Source organism: Dinoponera quadriceps, unplaced genomic scaffold (genome assembly GCF_001313825.1).
Source record: "Dinoponera quadriceps isolate SergipeBrazil2010 unplaced genomic scaffold, ASM131382v1 scaffold3807, whole genome shotgun sequence".
Classification (NCBI taxonomy): Eukaryota; Metazoa; Arthropoda; class Insecta; order Hymenoptera; family Formicidae; genus Dinoponera; species Dinoponera quadriceps.
The window spans coordinates 343,072-364,117 of record NW_014557804.1 but is presented as its reverse complement, the minus strand read 5'-3'; the positions used below and the strand labels follow the sequence as shown (position 1 = coordinate 364,117).

At 39.4% G+C, this 21,046-nt stretch overlaps 3 protein-coding genes across 4 annotated transcripts; all 3 read left to right on the top strand.

The window, feature by feature from the left end:
- The first annotated feature begins 198 nt into the window (after positions 1 to 198).
- On the top strand, positions 199 to 5,092 carry LOC106749462 (adenomatous polyposis coli protein-like). 2 transcript variants are annotated; one of them, XM_014628925.1, is made up of 9 exons: positions 199 to 808; positions 893 to 1,052; positions 1,173 to 1,317; positions 1,392 to 1,543; positions 1,682 to 2,024; positions 2,123 to 2,543; positions 2,810 to 3,070; positions 3,139 to 3,372; positions 3,458 to 5,092. In XM_014628925.1, the coding sequence occupies exons 1-9, from the start codon at positions 353 to 355 to the stop codon at positions 4,190 to 4,192; spliced, it is 2,907 nt and encodes a 968-aa protein (XP_014484411.1). In that variant the 5' UTR covers positions 199 to 352; the 3' UTR covers positions 4,193 to 5,092. The 2 variants fall into 2 exon arrangements, with proteins under 2 accessions (XP_014484411.1, XP_014484409.1); XM_014628923.1 differs by having other exon boundaries at positions 353 to 1,052.
- Positions 5,093 to 5,934: 842 nt separating this feature from the next.
- LOC106749454 lies at positions 5,935 to 8,721 on the top strand. The gene is made up of 4 exons (XM_014628900.1): positions 5,935 to 6,114; positions 6,784 to 7,076; positions 7,481 to 7,656; positions 7,876 to 8,721. Exons 1-4 carry the CDS (start codon positions 6,019 to 6,021, stop codon positions 8,172 to 8,174), a joined length of 864 nt encoding a protein of 287 aa, XP_014484386.1. The 5' UTR covers positions 5,935 to 6,018; the 3' UTR covers positions 8,175 to 8,721.
- A 2,865-nt stretch (positions 8,722 to 11,586) lies between these two features.
- LOC106749450 (corticotropin-releasing factor-binding protein) lies at positions 11,587 to 20,718 on the top strand. Its single transcript, XM_014628892.1, has 7 exons — positions 11,587 to 11,914; positions 16,559 to 16,649; positions 17,508 to 17,668; positions 18,276 to 18,489; positions 19,024 to 19,202; positions 19,552 to 19,660; positions 19,861 to 20,718. Exons 1-7 carry the CDS (start codon positions 11,807 to 11,809, stop codon positions 19,992 to 19,994), a joined length of 996 nt encoding a protein of 331 aa, XP_014484378.1. The 5' UTR covers positions 11,587 to 11,806; the 3' UTR covers positions 19,995 to 20,718.
- The last annotated feature ends 328 nt before the right edge of the window (positions 20,719 to 21,046 follow it).

Here is a 21,046-nt window from a genome sequence, read left to right as displayed (position 1 = left end):
TCGATTATCCCCCTGGTCGATATTTTTTCATCTCGATGTCACTAGATTTTATTACTAGAAGCGGGATGCATACACTTGTGCATAATGCGGAAGTGAACCAATCAGAATCATTTGTTTATAGGCCTCAATGAGCATTAAAAATAGAATGACGTTTGACGCGCTGATAGAGTGAACGCCTCGAACGCATCCTTTTCTACGTGCACCTCGACCCCTCAACGCTCAGTCTAGATATATTGTATCTATAGAGAAAGCTCGCTCCAGTATATTACAGAGCTCGATGAAAAGATCTCGTTTCGAAACTGATCTCTGTCGATTATGCGTCTCTGTTGACTGAACTGTCAAAATTGTCAATATGGAGAAGGAGTTTCGCGATCGGGACCCCAAGGTGGACCTGTTTTACGCCGAGACCGATCTCGATCAGCCCACGGATTACAGTCTACGATATGCCGAAGACGACACCGACGATGAAGAGAAGCAGAGCACCGAGTACTTCACCGGTGGCGAGCAAGAGGACACCGTCAAAACGTACTGCACCGAGGGCACCCCGTACGAGACCCCCTTCAATTTCTCCACGGCCACTTCCATGTCGGACCTGCGGGTTGAGGACACGAAGGAGAGCGATGTTATGAAGAAGGTGCCGAAGAAGGCGATCGAGGTTGCTCGTAAGAGCCCTGTGTCTTTCATCAAGCAGGTGACGTCGCTCGGCTGCGACGAGCACGGCGCTATGGTAAGGAAGGAGGAAGAACTGGAGGAGAACCCAAAGGATACCACGGTTCTCAATCCTGGACAAGTGACCCCCGAGAAGATAGTAAGTTATTACGAGGAGGGAACGTCGCATGGTTTCTCACGCGCCAATTCGCTTAGTTCTCTGAGTAGCGCAATGACCCCTCAGAATAACATTCCAGGAGTTATATCGAAGATAGATTCTGCGAACAAGGAAGAGCTGGAGAACGACGATCACAGCGTTTTGAGCGACAGTCAAATGAGACTGTCTTCGCAGAATAGTGGTCTGTCTGTGAATAAAAGTAATTCACGCGTGTTAGATAAGGAAGGTTTGTATTGCTTGTTAAATTAATGATAAGAATGTAAGGAAATATATAATTCTATATATATACGTATGACTGTAACAAGTATGCAACTGTCTAATTGATATATAAATGTGTATATTTCAGGAAAAATGGTGACATTTGGTGGTCAAGATTATTATGCTGAAGAAACCCCTCTGATGTTCTCACGTTGCAGTTCGCTCGGCTCTCTTAGTGGATTTGAGCAACATTCTATTCATGACGATCGCAGTTCTGTGGTCAGTGATTTTAGGTAAGTTGTACAATACGCGAGTAGCAGAATTGAAGGTAGAAGCAGGTCTAAAAGCATCATGAATATTTCCTCAGCCGTAGGACCAGTGGAGTAGTTTCACCCAGTGAACTGCCAGACTCGCCCACACAAACAGTCCTACCCAGCCCGCGTAATCATAAAACTCAGAATGCAGAGTTTATGTCTAAAATGCAAGAAGAAGCAGTAAGACCATCCGTCCGACATTTATGTATGCAATGTCATTGATCATCAATGTAATGATAATAATAACATAATTAAAAGTATATAAACACACAGTATTTATGTAACAGAATTAAAAACAAATATTCGTACAGAAGATTGCACAAATTCCATGTCTGTGTTGCAGCGTATCCCAAACCGCAAGTCACAAGGAGCAGCGTTTTCGAGGATGAGGTCGCCACTTTCAAGGAAGAATCGACACCGGCCGAATTCTCCACTGCGACCAGTCTGAGTTCTCTCACAATCGATGATGAAGTCAAAATACCTAACGACACCATGGCACATTGTAGATTGGAAAAGGTGTCATCCGACACGGATGAGAAGAATATTCGCAGGATCGAGACGGACATGCTCAATATGACGATAAACAGCTCTAATAGTAAAGTGAAAGAGGAGCAGGTGAGCGACGGGGATGAGGATGACGAGGATATGTTGGCCGCTTGTATCAATATGGGAATGCAAACCAACAGGTGATGTTCTCTGTGTCAAGAAATCGGCTAATTTCGGATATATTTCTTGGTCAAAAAAACCACACGAATTCTTTCTAACACTCATACGTGTATTGCAGATACAGACAATCCTTCAAAATGCTCAACTCTCAAAAGCCCGCGCAGTCGGAGCCGTCGAGTATCTTGGCACCGTATCAGAAAAATTCTGTGCCGAATAGGCTGAAATCGCACGTGTCCCTCGTTGAGACATCCATCGGCGCTTCAAAGACTAGTAAAACCGCTATGGAAATCGGCGTCGCTCCCGATACCGTGCACGTATATTGCACGGAGGACACGCCAGCGGATATTTCCCCGGTCGGCTCTCAATCTAATCTGTCTGCCCTCTCGATGCCGAGTGTGCAAGAGGATATAGAGAAAATCGAGCAGGAGAAATCGGCGGAGATCGCGTGTCATAGGAACGATTTGTCCGATGAAAGTTCCAATCTTTCCGGCGAGGATGAGAAAATATTGGACGAATGCATTCAATCGGGCATACCTAAGGTAATTCTCAAGAGAGATAACTAAGCAGATTGTGTTAGTCTCAACCGTTAGACCGTTTGTCGAAGACATTTTTAATCTAAATCTTCATGTATGAGACCCCACCGAAATTAATATTGCCAGTGTAAGACCACAAAGACCTAAGCAAGGATGTTTAGTGCCATTAATATTAATAATGTTTAAATTATTAATTATGTTTTAATTTATGTTATTTATGTATTATGTTATTTATGTATTAAATAATGTTTTAATTTATTTATTATTTGCAGCCGAGGCAGATAACTCCACCTCTGATAAATAACTTACCGTTCGTGAAGAAATCCGAACTACCGTCGCATAAGTTTAACATATACAGCACTCCATCATCCTCGCCTGTCGAGACGAGTCATGCGAATAAGAATTCTATAATGGCTAAATCAGTGGGTAATACGTCATTGAGGCGGCATCCGGATGAACTCTCCGACGACAGTCCGAATCATTCGGATGACGAAGCAATTTTGACTGAATGCATACAATCCGCGATGCCAAAGGTGACCTCTGCATAACCTCATTGCAAAATATCTCATGTAATCATTGTGGATAATTTGTTACATTCCAGGCGAGATTTAGCGTGTCACCGTCAATCAGACCGTCATTGTCGCAAACTATTGAAAATACCAAAACGACGGATATGCGAACGTCTTCCACTTCGTCGGCATATTTTCAGTCGGGTCACATGGAACAGAGGAAGACTGTAACGAGAAAGCTTTTACCTTTCGAAGACAACGTTGGGCTTTCCGAAGAGGAGGAAGACATCATTTTAGCACAATGCATTAGATCCGGGATGCCAAAAGTAAATTATTTGTGTATACGTTTATTTTTCAGAATGAATATCTGGTACTCTATAACGTCTGTGATATTTTTCAATGACTTTTTAGGTACTGAGTTCTATGTCCACAACAATGGCACCAGCGGTGAAGAAATTTGATGCATATCCGAGAGCAATTGGGAACTTTCCGGTTTATTTATCATCTTCCTACTGCGTGAGCAAGGTTCATCCTGTCAGAAACGTTGCGTTACACCCACCGTCGTCATTCAGAGTTGCGAGCGTTGCCACGACGGACCGTTTCATCGAGAACGCGACCTCGAGTAACTTCAACTGCTACCCCGACAAAGCGACGAACAACATGGCACAGACCTCGAGTCAGACGTCGAGAAACAGTGACAGCAACGCGCGTGAGAAGATCAACAATTCGCCACACTGCGCACGTAGATCACCGCATCATCGCGTTGAGAGCGAGAACGTCAATACGACGGTCGACGGTCCATCTTCGCGATCTCCTCGCGTCGCTAATTGCGGCGCATCGATGGTCAACAGAACGGAAAACGACGAGGATGACTCGTCGTGCAGGAACATGACGAAACTCAACGCAGTGCCGTCGTGCCACAGCTCAGTGAGTTCGCATAGCGAGGAGGGCTCGCTCATCTCTACGGAGGAGTGGGCGTTGTTGGAACTGTGCATCACTTCCGCTATGCCGAGGAACAAATATTCCGTTAAAGGAATCAAGCCTAACGAAGGTGCTGGGATCTCAGGCGGCCACGATGACTGTGAGCCGATACCCGAGGACAATTACTCCGTGTGCAGTTACAATTCTTATGTCTGCAAAACATAACCGTCGACGTCACATTGTGCGATTATAATTTCCGGCGATGAATAAATTTTGTACATAAAAATTAACGAGAATGTCAGCTTGAACACGATCAACTGAACTAAAGATTACGTCGTCTTCTAATGTTCAGTTTGTAAGTACAGTCGGTGTCCGGGAGTTAGATCAAAAGTTGCAATAATTTTACCTCGATATGCGGGAAAAAGAATTCCTTTGGTGTAACTGAATTTTCCGTTGCCTAAGCTTCCTGCGAAAATTCGGTTGTAGAAACAGGAAGGTTACTGTAGGAGGTTTCTACTCAGTGGATTGCTCTTAGTTAACAACATATATACGTAGGCCACGCATTCTTTCTGTAAAATGAAGCCGGAAGTTGGCGATTTAAGATTGAACAAGAAGTTGTTTTGTTTCACTTGTCTCGTTCTAGCTTAATGCACAACCGACATCACGTATACTGTGCCATTTTCTAGACGGAGAATTATACAATTTTTAGCTTTACATATAACGCAGGTTGAAAATCGCAGAGATAATTCTAATTATAATAATAGAGTTGTAATGGCTCTAATTATAATAGTTTCAAACTATATATGAAAGGCTAAAAATTGTGAATTAATAAAGAGTTTTTTAATTTAAGGGATGGTACAACATTTGTAACACCGACTGTACACACGAATTATATCAGTCGTGGTAACAGAGAACATTTTTTATCACCAAGTTTTCATTTCTCGTCACCGCGAAATGAGTAACTTCCTCGAGTAAATGTTATGTAAGTTATGTTAACGATCGCATTCTGCTGGAAGATGTATTGACCATACAATCGATACACGTATAGAGATTAAATTTATATATATATAATATTTTTTTTATTTTACAAGAAGAAAGATAAACATTTTTCTTTCTCTCTCTCTCTCTCTTTAAAGTTCGACTTTAATTATTACTAAAATCGCATTATATATTATAGATCTACTGTCTTACATACGGAATATACAATTTTAATAAAATACATTTTTGTAAAGTTTATCCAAGCGTTTTGATGAATCATGAAAACGGAAATCGAGAATCCCACACTCTCTCCATATACATATGTTATACAAATTAGAATTTATTTATTAGAATATTTAGTAGAGTTGTTATAAAAAAAGATCAAATGTGCTCCCTTTTGAATTTCTTCGATTCCCCCCTTTATTTTTGCAATTATGTTTTTTGGCGAATATACTGCGTCTATATCTCTACAATTTTACAGTGGGATAACAACACTGTGTTTGAGCAATATGAATGTATGCAAACGTTTATCTTTATTTTAATTTGATGATTGATTCTTAGCGATACACGTAAGATACGGAAGTAAGAATAGACTTGCGAGTTTTCATCGAAAAAGGTTTTTCGTTCAAAATCTCGTTTCTCAACAGTAACTAAAATTCTTCGATTTTTCACCCGCTGTCTACTATTAATATATATGTTGATGCATTTCTGTGAGGGAGAAATAGCTACGTATAAAATTCGCACAAATATTTTCGCGTAAATGCGTATTGAAAATCGTTATTCGCGAATACACTTTGTCCTCGGTTTCCGCAGTGACGAAGGCAGCCGTTACTAGATTATATCGGAAGCCGACGGATTCCACTTATCGTCAGGGGAAAATCGCAGTGCCCACTATATACCGTCATACATCGGACTGTCATAGGCAGTAAGTACTAGTATATTTTTGCCGGTGATTGCGGAGAGAGGTTGGTCGAGCGTGAAGTCCGGCCGCCTTTTGACCGCTACCTTGATGCCCTTCGATGACTCGTAATGACCGCTTGCATGGCATCTTAGTCTATTTTCTGCACGTATAAATGTCCGTGACGCGTTACTCGCACGACCGTCTTTTGCAGTGCACCGCGACATATCCGTTGGAGAAGAGGTCTCCGGAGGAGTACCGATCTTTCGAGGTAAAGAACTTCGGGGACGACTTGTTGTGTGAATTTCAAGTGCGCCGAGAAACGACGCAACAGATCTTGGCACTTTCGCGGATTCGTTCCCCGTTTCTTGTTGACCGTTTCATTCTGATTCGCTTAAATGTATACACTTGGACGTCATATTTCTATCGAAAAAATGAATATGAAAAAATAAAAACATGTACAGATGAAACGCGTAAATTTTTAAGAGAGATCGCTTGCGTAAAAGTGCCTAAGATTAGTACGTAAATATGTTCCTTTATTTTTTCAAATCTTAAAAAAATAACGATATTTCATTTAACAGTTGCCACATGTGATAACGAAAATAGTCTAAATTATTTCATACTCGTGACGAAAAAAATCGGACGAAGGGGAGAGTTTGGAAAAATTCAATGAGATACAAGTATACACAGTGAAAAAAGAAATTGTTACATCCAAGTTAATATTTGCTAAGGAATATTGGAGTAGTTTATTTTATTTGGATTAAGTAAATATTGCTTGAATGTAGCACTTTTTTTTTCTTCCAGTGTGTCTTCCAATATTTACTTAATTCGAATAAACTACAGAGAAAGAAATAGGGAAAGTTTAGTTAACTGTATCTGACATTAATCGACATTATTGCCACCGGTTTTCTGAGAGACTCATATATGCGTTTAAATGCAGATGCACCCTCGTGCTCTCCATGTGCTTGTCCTCGCAGTCATTGCGGTTGTAAGGGCTGGTTGCGATGATAAAATAAAATGGTATTCCGGATTACGATCCATGCTCAAGAATTGTCCAACTGAATTGCGGAACAGTTCCGGCCAGGACGAAATTCTGGAAACCTTTAGGCGTTGCGTGCAGCGAAGGATTGTCGACACTTTGGACGCGCTTCTCGACGAGAACGTCATCTCGGTGTTTGACGGAATTGATTTGGTACGATTTCATTTGAGCGATGAGAACAGCACAGAACACAAGTGAGTTGATTTCCGCGCAACTTTCAATACGGAGAGGACTTTGTAATAATAATTACTGTAGCATTTTCAAGGAGTGTACTGATTCTATCCCAATTTACTATCTTTCCGCTTTATATGCTCTATTTATAATTTAGGAAGTAGAGGCTGTTGAAAAACTTACTATGTTCCTTAGCGAAATAGACACTATTATGACAGAGACAAATGATATAATTATATAATTATATAGAGAAGCGGGGGGGATTTTTTTGCCATACATAATCATAGATTTAAGTAAATATGTTATTATAATGCTCATGTAATGAATATATTTATTTTTTTTTCTCTCAAAAATGTGTGCCAATCTGTGAGAATCACTTCAGAAATGAAGTTTTTACAACTAGACCTCAGAAATTTCTTTCCAGCAGAGATAATCTTCCCGATGGATCGTTCGACGACATTAGCTGGTCAGAGATAATCTGGAACCGATTGACGCGCGTTCTACGGACTCACGCCTTCAAAGTTGACGTTGATCACATATTCAACACAACGTCGGCTACCAATAATACATCCGAGTCGGATCCGAATAGTAATATCGTTCAAGGTGAGTTACAACGTTTTGACAAGTCTATTGAAAAAAGTCGTCATCAGCTCGCAGTCTTCTCGTGTTTTTCACGCTTTAACTCTCGGTACATTATACCATGTGCTAATAAACCTTTTGTCAGAATGGAAATTTTCATAACGAGCGCAAAGTATCTCAAGTATAACGAGGCAGTATTTTTAGTTTGGCACGCAAAAATAACGTATTTATTACGCTTTTCAGGCCGAAGACGTCGACATCGTCGAAAACATCATTTTATGCCGATGATGATGTTGGGCCTGCTGTTCATGGGATCAGTCGTAATACCAATGGGCTTTCAGTTTCTCGCTGTGCTAGGCGGCAAGGCATTGGTTCTCGCCAAAATGGCTCTTATATTGTCCAGTATACAAGGTCTGAAGAAGATCGCGACCAGCGGCATTAATTATGGACTATACCACCATTCTCCGGAGGCCTGGCACGACAGGAGTCATCAGGTGTTCCCCGAGGAAGACTACCCGGTATATGTGCCTTCGCACCCTTAGCTCTTTCTCGAGTCGCGTTTTTAGAGAGACACGAAACGTACGACGAGGTTCCCGCCCGACGCATAAATACAGGCAGCATAAATGTCTAAAGGACGTCTCGGAGACGTCTAAGATATCTTTCTTGCATTCGTCTTTTAAATATACCTAAGACACATTTTAGGACCATACTAATATAGTCTTTCTCTCCCTTTCTCTCTGCGTATATCATACAGTGAATAATATAATGGAAAGTGTGTGTGCAAATTGACAGCTGACTTTCAAAAACGCCTTTCCGGCCCGGTGAAACACATTTCTTTTTCCTCTCTTCTGATCCGCGAACTTTCCGTCAGCACAGGTATGTGCCTGGTGGTTGAGATACCCAATGTGAAAAAAGTTCGAAACTTCTATAGTGATCTTTCTCCTTGCCTCTTTGCCTCCATCAAAGGTAACACGCAAAAAAACAACCGCAAAAGTTTTTATACTATCTTTCCCATATTTTCGCGACGATCCGATATGTTTGATGAACAAACCCTCTCCCTCGAGATTTTCCGCTCGGGGGAAACACACAAAGCGCCCGTGTCGTCGGAATCGTCGAATATAATTAATTTACTTTTGTATGATTACGAAAAAAAGTATTTCGCCGGTAATGCTAAAATAAATCGTCTAAAAAAAGGATTACATGTGTTGTTTTTGTCTCCTATTCTGCATATCGAAATAACAGGAACAATACGGAAAATACCTTCCGTGTGACGTAAAATAGCTCGGATATTTTCAAAGCTAACGTTGCGTTATTTTTACCGGATAGTCGCGGAGGAATTATTTTCAGCTCTCGGAAACGCCTATTATAATGTCAGTTGTTTATTATCCATTAGTTTCGTGGAGGGAATAGAGTGCGGAATATTCGATGGTATTACGTTAAGGACGCGTTAATCTCTTGCGAGAGCAGCAGGGAGGGAGAGAGAGAGAGAGAGAGAGAATTTAGGTTGCCGACACTCACCTGTCAATTTGTGACTGCGGCTAGCGGAATTGCAAATCGGCAATTGTATTATCGATGAACTCGTGAATAGACTGTTACTATTTATAGTGATTTCTACATTGTGACCGCCGTTTTAATCGTAAACATGGAAATTCGGTCGCGCGCGCTCCGTCTATAATGTGCGGTTCTCCCGTTGCTGCTACTGTATTCCGTCAATCACGGTGAATGCTATCGTTCCATTATACGGATCGTACAGATGTATAACTGAACTTTATTCCTCCGTAAAATGCGACGCAGGATCGAGTGCATACGACCACGTTGAAGATCATTCGTCACGGTTTAGCGGATTTCAACAGGTTGATAATATCGCGATCATTTATTCACGGGTGTAGTGGATACGGTGATACGTAGAGACATGCGTTTTACTTCTGTCTTACTTCTGCGGAAACATGTTTACACAATGCCCGTCATTTACATCTAAATAGATACCGTCAAGTAGGATAACTCTCAGTTCTCCGTAGAGTGTCTCGCTTCCCATCGCTTGCCCAGGAATGAGATCTGAGATATTGTTCGTATTTTTTTTCACGTACTTCATATTCCTTCGATTATTTTAATCCTCGATTATTATTATTCCTTATTTCGGTCCTTGAATCGCCATCTATTTATGTAACAATAACTCGACATTTTACGTAATACCTTACAAAATGATATCGATCATATTTCTCTGGTTGATCCGTTGTATACGTTTTGTATGGTTTAGCACGCCTTGCGTCGGACATCCTGTTTCGCAAACGATCAATCTGGATATTTGAAAAAACCCGTCTTTTACCGCACCACTAAACTTTATCATCTGAGTTTCGGTCAATATTAAGGCTCTCAGAAATATTCAATCATCGAGAAATGTCAAGCGCAGTAGGACCGCAGTCAGGTTGATGAGATCCACGAAGAAAATAAAATTATTACGGCTCTCTCCTCTTCCGGGGCTCGCCTCTTTGCGGTTTGCGTCCGATCGCGCGTACCTTACCGTCGGGTGAACGTATTCGCACCGTGGTCTCGCGCGAAGAAAACGCAATAACGCGTCTCGCCGCGGAGAGATTTCCGCCGTCGGCGGGAAATCATTTGTAAAGCTTACGACACCGTCTGGAGGTACCGGCGGGTGACGATTCCTCTTGCCGGCCACCATTGATCTTGATTACTGGCCGCTGGATTAAAGCGGGACGGAGGTAACACCGTATATGTGCGCATCAACGGTAAATTTCTCCAGGTTGCGCTAATCGGACGATCGTTCAACGTCCATCTCGCTGACAGGATGACGTGCGTCCTGTTCCTGTCGCGGAGTCGTCACACATACACACACACATGTGCGCGCACGTACGCATGCATGTACGCACGACGCATGACGACGAGACTCGAGGCCGATAAACAGCGGCTTTTCCCTATCGGAAGAATATTTAAAATGTCAACTCGTCCTCCCACAGTTAACGATGCAATATCCATCGCGAATATTCCGCCGCTGAACAGCGCGATAGCAATTTTCGATAAACGCTCTGTCCCTTCGACGTCCGGCCGGGCGAAATAGAAGCGCGCCGTGAGTTACCTCGTGTACACGCGCGATAAGAGTATTTCTCGTAAGACGACTTATAATCTCGAAATGGCCGAGTTGATCGAAATATAACCGGAGGGTAACCGGTGATTATTGAAAATTCTCGCGCCGGATGGACGCTAAGTGAAGTAATAAGGTTTCTCGGCTACCCCGGGGCCAACGGTGGAGGAAGATCCAAGTGAGGAAGAAGGCGACAAAGATTCCGGGATTGTCGTTGTGCCGGCGCGCTTCTTCCAGAAGGAGAAACGAAGGAAGTCTGTTTGGAGATTCTGAGGACGGTGCTCTTGAATGAAGGCCGTATATCTTCCAGTAAGACGGCCCACAGAATTGGCTCTTCGACAACGCCGACATGTTTTGGTCCAAAGATTTCTGGCCTCTCAATAGTCCCGGGCTTGAACCCTCCCGACTATTAGGTGCGGGGCGTGGTCCAGGCGCCCCAACGTGGCCTCTTTCCAGGTCGTCATCGAGGCGGCCATGGATCGGGCCCAGTCGAAAACGGCGTGCTCACGCTTTAGGATCGAATGAGAGGACGGATCAAGAAGGATATCTTAAGTTGAATATTACAACGTCTCCTTGCATCTTTAATATTGGCTCTGATAAAGAATTTTTTCGACAGAACGTTTTCATGTCCGTATTCTAACGGCGCACCCTCTAGGTAACATCTTGAGTACAGGCTAAGTTTATGAGCAGTACTTAACGCGTTTCTATGCGGAGATTCTTCTCGTCCAGCGTAGTCGCGGCGCTTAACAATAAGGTCCGTGGGGTTGCGCGCAGCCAGGGCGAAGCGAGGAGGTTGCGTGAGGCGTGGACTACCGGCTATAAGAGGGACGCCATGCGTCGCGACGCCACCAGAACACCTCCCGTGCTCAGCCACAGTTCGTATAACCCTGACGATCTCTCGCGCACTCCGATCCTTACAGTAGACGTAGATCGAAGGACTAGGGAGGCAGCGACGGTCGATACCGCAAGACCGAAGTTTTTCGCGCACCGCTCGTTTTTTTTTCCTTTTTTCGCCGTGCCGTTTTGCCTGGCGGTTTCTCGACTGATTCGACTTTGGATCGCCTATTCAGCGAGATGTTCTCCAAATCGACTTCGGCGTTGATCATTCTGCTGCTCGTCATCACCGACGCGTTCCGTACTGCGAGAGCGGTCATCAGCAACGACCGCCACCGTCAGCAACAGGTAAATGCAAACATGCTCTCTTAGAAGAGTACGACGCGCGGTATTTTGTATTTCCAGATTGTAAAATTACAAATCTTACATTTGGATGTATAAAAGGACGTTAGAATAAAAGAAATGTTTAGAATGTAAGGATATATTGTGAGACAGACATAATAAATGATAAATTTTACAATTGGGAAAAGTACATTGAAATAAAAGAATATTTAGCATGAAAGAATTATTATGAGACCCACGTAACAAATTACAGAGAGATTATACATTTTGGATTAAAAGGACATTAGAATAAAGAAATATTTATAATGAAAATTTATCATGTCGGACACACTTAACAATTCGGAAGGGACACATTTCGAAGGAACAAGTCCTTTTTCAACATAACATAACGAGATTAAAAGAACGTAAAACGAAAGATATACAATTTGTTAAAAAATTCACACTTGTTCTTCCTTTTCCTAAATTAAAATTAATTAAGGCGATTGTGGAATTAGAAAGTGGAATCGATATTGGAATATCTGCGCGGAAATAATTGCGATAAGTCTTGGTTAGCTGGTGAAATTAAGGTCGAGCTACTTTATTCTTTAGTGCTCTCGACCGTCGTTCTCGCTTTGTCTTTTACCTTTTTCTCTTCGATCAAGAGCAACGGTGTTCCATCCAAGAATTTTCTTAGCGTAACAGGCACTCGATGAAAATAAAGTTGCCGTTATAGAATGCCATCATACGGCGGACTTGTAATCTCTTCTTTCCTTGTGAGGAAGAAAAAAATTCCCTTCCTGAGGGAATTAATTGCTTAATTGACTCGGTTTTATCTCGTTATATTTTCCGTCGAAATAATTTTACCGACAGCCGACTATTTCCTGAGATGATTGGAAGTATGCAACGTAACAATTGATAAAAATATAAATACACGGAGGCATTGTTACCGTCCTTTTTATATTTTATAGTTTAACGAATATTGCAGCCCACGCGTACTTTAGTTTAAATTTTTCTACCGGAGCGAAATGTGTTTTATGAAGCATATGACATTTTCAACGCGTATTTTGACGGGCAAGAAGAGGAATTTTTTCCCTACAATATTCCATTATATAAAAAGGTTCATACAGCGTTTTGAGAAAAAAACGCGTTAAGCGCGAACATTTCAGAATTTTCTCGTGAGTGAAGTTTCTTCTTTTAAAACAAATATATCAGTTCATATTATGACTTTTAGAACAAATATATCAGTTCATATTATGATACTGTGATTTATTTGAAACATATTGACAGCAATTATTTTAGTTAAACAGTTAAAAGCTTTGCTTCAAATGATGTTTTATCTAGCAGAAGCTCCCAAACAAAGACATATATATCGCGATACAAATGCTTTTTTTCCAATAAACTCGACGATAATAAAGATCAGAAAGGTCAGAAAAACGAGGTAGACTATTGTAGTTTATTTTTGTTGCTTGACATAATTTAAAGCAGTTTTGTTAATTAGAATACATAATTTTAATATTTTTGACTAAAATATATTTTTTTTTATAGTTCTGGGACGTGCGATTACAGTATATTCCTTTTTATATACGTGTATTCATATATACATACCGATTCAACGCGCACAAATGTAAATCAGGTTTCTTCTACTATCTAGCGAAGGAGTGAGAGATCGCCTTTAAATTGAATTTCAGATATTCTTTTCGTGCAAGATGTATAGCCTCGTACGTGGACTTCTGATATAAAAGTCTCGTGATTTCCTCATCCTATTATGATAGAAATCTATCAACTTTTATGATGTTCCTTACATGAACATTTTCCCTCCGTGTTATTCTATGCTACGCTTCCTTCTCAAACTATATTACACCCACATTGAAGGGAAATATATTTAAAAAATAAAAGAAATATCCGATAGATACTAATAACATATTTACTTAAATCTAAAAAATTTTATTTATAAGTAAAATAAACAATTATTTTCTCATGAAAAGTTAAGATTTTAAGAAAATATATATTTTTTCACTTGAAAAAATATGTTCTCTCAATATAAAAATATATGTATTAGTATAAATATTATCACTAATGTGTGTATTACTGTAAGTATTTTGTACTAATATGTATATTGATATATTAATATTCATGTATTGCGAATAAATATTTTTTTTTATTTTTAGATATTTTTTTCTTTTACGTAGAGATTAAAAAATGAAAAACATAGGATATAATATATAAAATGTAAGATGTAACAATGATTAAATACAATCATCGTCACGCGGGGACGACCGCGAGAGTTAAGGATGGCCGCGTAATATAAAGTAAACTGACATCAAATTGAAAATAAATTAGAAGAAAAAGAACTCGGGTTTTAAATTGTACTACAACTAACGCAAGTTTTAAATTGTACTACAACTAACGCAATTAGAATAAGATAATTTGCGAACTTTTAATGAATTTTGGTTGCCTGTTTCTGAATAAATAACTCGCCGCTAGTTGACTCGATTATACTCTTCTTTTCGCCATTGCCTTTTACAGGGAGGCAGAGGTGAGCGGAATTAAGTTACCATGCGTCAAAAAGAAAAGTTTAATTACTACAGTTTCTTAAAGTGCGCCTTATAATAGCAAGAGTAATATCACAATCCTTTCCTCGTTTTCATCGTGAATCTTACCGAAGATAAATACGCACAGGCAGGTTGTGGATAATATTTTCTCAAATCGCGATGCTTCGTTGCTCAAGAAACATTCGGTATATGTGATAAAGATTTATCATAATATATCCACCAATATTTCAGTGCAGAATCTTCAGAATTGGCGTCAATCGTAACGTTAACAAACCGCATTGGTAACAATCACCGATCGTTCCCATCGCAATGCCATTTAAAGTTTTATTGTCTCATCATTTGCATCTATATCAATTCAAAAACTGAAAACGGTCGAATGGAAACTCCGAACTATATCCTATATCACCGCAGTATTGACGCAGCATTAATATTGTTAACGACGTGTAAAGTTGCTCGTAGCGATGTGTATGTACGTGTGCGTTTTATTTGAATCATCTATACACGCGATGTTACATTTGTAAGCGCGATTCAGCTGATAAACTTACATCTATCTAACTTTATATTTACATTTATATTTACACCTGGAAAAATTGCTTCATAAACCCGCATTTATTACGTATTCTATGTGTGTTGCAATTTCATACGTAACGGACAACACTCGTATCATGTTTTATGTTATATTCCAATTTGCATTTACAAGGTACACGCGCGTTAAGAAATCACGTTCTTTTCCGTTCGAGCCGATGAGGTATAACAGTTCGCGTTGCAAGAATCGCGAAAGAAGAGACGGACAATAGCAGACACAATACTATATTGTTAAGAGAAGTTCCACGCGCAAGGTGTCGTTAATATTATCTCGTGTCCTTTGCATCTTTCGTGCAACGTCATTGCGGGGTTTCTGAAAATTGAAACCTGACTGGCAAATACAAATTGGATAGCATTGAGAATTGCATTAAAATGGGATTCTTTGTGAACATCCCACGTACTGTGTTAGTTCCGCTTTGACGGCTCGTTCATCCCATTTATAGCCTAATAAATAGACATTTATATTTCACAACAAATATTACGTCACGACGCTTCGGCAGTTTTTTTTCTTTTCTTTCTTCACGCATCGATCGATAAATTCGATAAATATGTAAGTGTTCTTAAATATTTCTCTCTAATTCCGCTGAGAGCGGGTGTTTCAAAGTTCGCGAGATACTTTGCATATCATCGCGACCATTTTGCGAAACGTGTTCTTAACCAAAATATTTAAGCAAAATCAACGCTGTTTGTATATTGTAACGAATAAGTCGAGCGATGATCGCGCGTTCTAATTGAAATAACAAACTTCCGTTTTGCAATCAATAAAAATCACATGGTCGATCGCCCGGCGAAGTAATATGAAAGCAATAGAAAACTCGTTGGAATGATTTGCGCAGGTTTGCGCGAAGGAAATGGAAAATGTAAAAGACAGACGCATACAGAATGTACTTGACGAACCGTTACATTTAATGACGACCATTATATTAAATGAAACTTGTCACATTGAGATGGAAGGAGAAATACCGGAGGAGTTTACCCAATATACAAGTCTTTCATCTTCGATCTGTGAGCAAACGGTCGCAATAAAATACTACCTAATAAAACTGAAATTGTTTTATCAACGATATTACGATCGCGTGTATATTTAGAAAAAATATTTTTAATTGCAGAATAATTGTTAAATTTAAATCGAGATACAAGAAAAATTTGATAATTCGATACTTTCTAAATTTTTCGGCTGAAACTTCATTCAAAACGAATGAAAATTTACTCGAAGCGACGATAAAAATATCGCCAAATCGGAATCGCAAAGATGAATGTTTTATTCGAAATTGGAATTTTAATAAATATTTACTAAGACATTTTTTTCTAAAATGTATGAACAAAAACTTCCAGATTTAGTATGATAAATAATAATAATAATATATTATAATAACATTAATTCTTAATTCTCTCCTTAATAAAGAAATTTTATATATTTAAAATATCATTTACTTAATATAATTTTAGTATAATTTTAATAAACACGCTTACTAAAATTAAGACAATTTTTCTGTCAACGTAGCATATATCGTCTTTTATTTATTTATTTCAGATATCAAATAATGCCGCCAATATCTTGGCTTATGAAATGGGAGTGAAGAATTTGCTCGACACACCTCGCGAACATTACCGACCAATTACAGGTGAGTAGTACGAGTAATCATATTGATATTTGTTTCATGTTCGGAAAAAAAACGAGCACGATCGATACTTTCGCTTCCGTCGGGTTGTGCTGCGACGTTCGATGAGTGACGTCGCGATTGCTCGCGTAATTAAAAGTAGTTACAACTCGCAAGTGAAATGAACCGGACAAAAAGGAAACAAAGGCCCATCTATTCAAACCCCTTTAAGGTTTTCATTGCTCTGCATACACATTATCGAGCTATTCATCGTTCATCGTTTGATTTCAAGATTCGCGTTATCTCCTTGCAATGTAAACATTTTTTTCAAATGAGAAAATTTGTAAATTTATATATATATCTTTTGTAATCTCTATCTGGGAAAGTCCATTACGCGTAATCGCGTTAATCCATCGTAAGACACGTAAAAGTAGATATGCATATGGAGCAGGTGTTTCGAATGCGCGGGCGCGTATCATGCGCCCGTAAGCCTCGTAATTGAAGCGTTTGTTATATAAGCGATAATTCCCTCGTTCCACAAATTGCAGTGTCGCGTTAATGGATGGAAGATAGTTTCCGCAGCAATATAGCCAAATTAGTATTAGTATATCAGTATATTTTTCACATTATATATATATATATATATATATACTACTTGTTATATTATATCAACAATCGTTTCTCTGTGAATATATTTCGAATTTCGATCGCATGCTGATTACATCTAAATTCGTACTTTTCTGTTATATTCAATTCATAGCATTCTTAGAATCGCAGATGAATTTTTTTCTCTTTCTTTCCTGCTTTTTTCCTTTTTTTGAATTATTTTGAATTCTCGCACATGAAACATTTCAATCAATCTTACTAGTTGTCTTGTTGCAGATTGCATGTTTGTCACTTCAGAGAGCGGACCGTTTACTTATGTATCGCGGTCCGATGACGAAGTCGTTTGCGGCATATACTTCTTAACCGATCCAGACCGCACGGTGGAGATACATTTTCACAGTTTCGACGTGCCCTGCGATCATCGTGGACTTCTTGCGGTGTGTATAATCGTCGGTTGTTCTTGAATCTGCCGAATCCGTCGATTTGTCAAATTTTATTTGCGATCATAGCAGATTGCTATTTGTTTGTTGTCGACAACAAAAGGAGTCCCAATATTTAGAAGAAACCACGTCGATTCCGTGTCACTTAAACGAATTGTCACGGTGCATGCGCAAAATTTTACGCACAAATCGAATCGTGAAGTTTCCCCCGGCTCTCGCGCGCTCGCCCTCTTGCTATTAATGGAAAACCCCTGTAAGGTTAACCCGAAGTAAGATCCCACGGTGGTGGTGTATCACGCGAATGCATAGAAGTCAACGTTCCGAGGGCAAACGGTCTATAATGGCAGGGGTGAAATTCCGACGTGAACTCGACATGTGTGTATGTTTGCGATGTACTACGGATGTAACTTTCTTATATTTTTGTAACAACAACATCGTTACGACTGTAGCCCGAATTTCAACAATTTTCTGTCCGATCCTGTGTGCCCGTGTGATATTTACTTCTCATTTGATTTTTCACATCATGTTCTCATGACGAATAAATTCTCGAAAAAAATTCGACGAGATAGAACAAGTTCCCGATGATTGATCGTTTCTTAAACAGGTAATCGACGGCTGGGAAATGGACGGCGAAATATTCCCGAGTGAGGCCGACCATTCGTTACCGATAAAAGACAGAGTGAACGAATTCTGCGGTAAAAGCAGGTGGTACAGGAAAACCTTCACGAGTTCGCAGAACGCGGCGGTTCTTCAATACAGAATACCGATGCGCAACAAGGGTTTCGTCATATCTGCCAGATACCCGAAAAATTCGAGACGTAAGTATATAATAAGGTTTGGGCGAGTTTCCTATATTTTTTGGAATGAAATTTCACTCTTAAAGTGACAATCGAGTCACTGAGTCTCGAATGATTTTTCCAGTAAATAAATTCTGCACTGAGTCGTTGAGTGAATACTTTCACTCGAAACTGAGAGCGAATCTAGTATATTCCATCGTTACGGAGACAAATTCACTCTGATAAATTGAAACATCCATTCGCATGGAATAAAAAAAAATGCACCCTAACAAGGGACAACCATTTATTTGTTGGCGATGGACACGATTATTGAATTTTTACTGACTTAAGATCTCGTCAAACAAGATACTTGTTTTCGTGTTAACCAGCATGCATGTGAAGAAGATGGCTCCCATATCGCACACAAGTTCGTGCTGTGCATTCGGGACCAATTCCGTGTGCATACATACTAGCCATTTTCCTCCACAAGCTAGCATGGTAGCTCACATACTAAGAGTTAATACGAAAGCAAGTATCATCTGACGAGGGCTTTATTCTCTCTTTTTTTTTTTATAGCCTGCAATATCTTGTCGGTCAGTACGACGGATCCGTTTACGCTCCGCAATTATGGTAGACGGATTAACTGCACCCTCATGGCAATGTATCCCGGCGCCGTACAAGTAATTGCGCTCGGAGTCGGCGGTAGCAGTTCGCAGAGCGTTGTTCACACGACCGAGACCGGCACCTTACATAAAGTACGTTGTAAATCCCTTCTCTTTCTCGACCGTGACTTGTGGTTGTTATGAGCCTCGTGTCTTTTTAAACACATTTTATCTCTGAGCCGCGGCAAAATCTTGGAAAAAATTTTATTTATGCATATTATTCGATATGTATGCCTTTTCTTCTATCGTAGAAATTTATTCGTCGAAAAAGTCAAGGTATTACGATATGGCACGAAATTTTCATATAGAGTTTATTTTCTTCGCATAAATATTTGAAAGTTCGCGTGCCATTTTGCTATTAATTCATTAAATACCGTGCGTCGAAATAATAACGCAAGTCCCACGGTCGATGCGTAGCGGATTTATTGCGATTTATTTTTAGTGCGATACAAAGAACCCGCGGGATCAATTGGAGATCGGAGGCAGTCGCGGCCTGGATACAATGAAACTCGACGTAATTGACTCCATTTGCGGCATCGATTCCAAGCCAGGTGATAAATCTTTCTTACATCGAATTAAAGCCACGGAGGTAGATCGATAATAATTTCAGATTTCTGCAGTCTCTCCGTCATTTCTGCGATGTGCATGCTTATATTATTCATTGACTGTAAAATGCTGTACAATTTGATGAATGTGTTGCGAACGCTTTTCCATCCCTGTAAAATTTAACGATCCACCTTTCCATTTCCAGATATAAAAGAATTCGTGCCGTACGAAGTGACGTCGGTACGATTAATATCGAGCGGTTACTACGATAACTCGGCGACAATAATAATAAATCCGATTGTGAGCGATGATCTGCTGGATCCCGCCTCTGCTTTCTGAAGCGATTCACTTCGAACATTTTCGTCATTGTCTGCCGAGTTGTTTGCTATTCATCTTGACATTAATTATTTTAACGAGCGGCCACGTCGATATTGTATTGCATAAGACTCATTTCTTCTCCCTCCCTGCCCCCCCCCTCTCTCTCTCCCTCTCTCTAATGTGTTATAGTTTAGCGCTTATTCAGATATTTATATAAATAATTACAGTTCACATATTTTACGTAGCGTGCTAAATGATAAGGAAAGCAGGAATTTCATCAAGACTGATTATTCTAATTGATTTCCTCTCATACATGTATGTTACTTAAGTGTTGCTTTGTACTGTACTCTATTATTTCTGATTTTTGAATTTTCTCTTTGCTTTTGGTAGATGAGAGATAAGTCTGAGAAGGTTTTTGTTTAAATAAACAGAATGAAATTACGGAATATCTGGTTTTAACTGCACGACTAAATCGTTAATTTGATAAAAATTTTGTGATTCCTACGTACATAATTCGAATTTAATACACATTTTTGTATTTAATAACATATGCTACGTAATTATAATTGTATATTATAACTGAAATGAACGCTCGAATTGTGAATAAAACAAATGTGAAGCGGTAGAAAAAGCTTCATATGTGTATTTGTATTTATTTATATTGATGAAAAATCAAAATGTTTATAATATATAATGGAAATTTTATGCTGTTTTTAGTTAAGAATCATGATATATATGATAATAGTTTGACGTTAAAAAATAAATTTATGTTAATTGATTACTGTGTCTGCAAATTATTGAATTATTCTAACTCTATAATAACAATGAAAGAAATGGGAGAATAGTGAGAACAATTATACATACTATTTGTTAGATTTAAGAAAAAAATTTACAAATGAAAAGCAATTGACATTCTCTGACATTTTTTACTCATCTGCAAATTTATTACACAAGTGATTAGATAATAACGTGTCAACTCACATCGACTTCTCCTGCTTTTTCGTTAAGTGGTTTAGTGGAACTCAGCATGACTCTCGAAATGTTTTCAAACGATGACACACGAATGCACATTA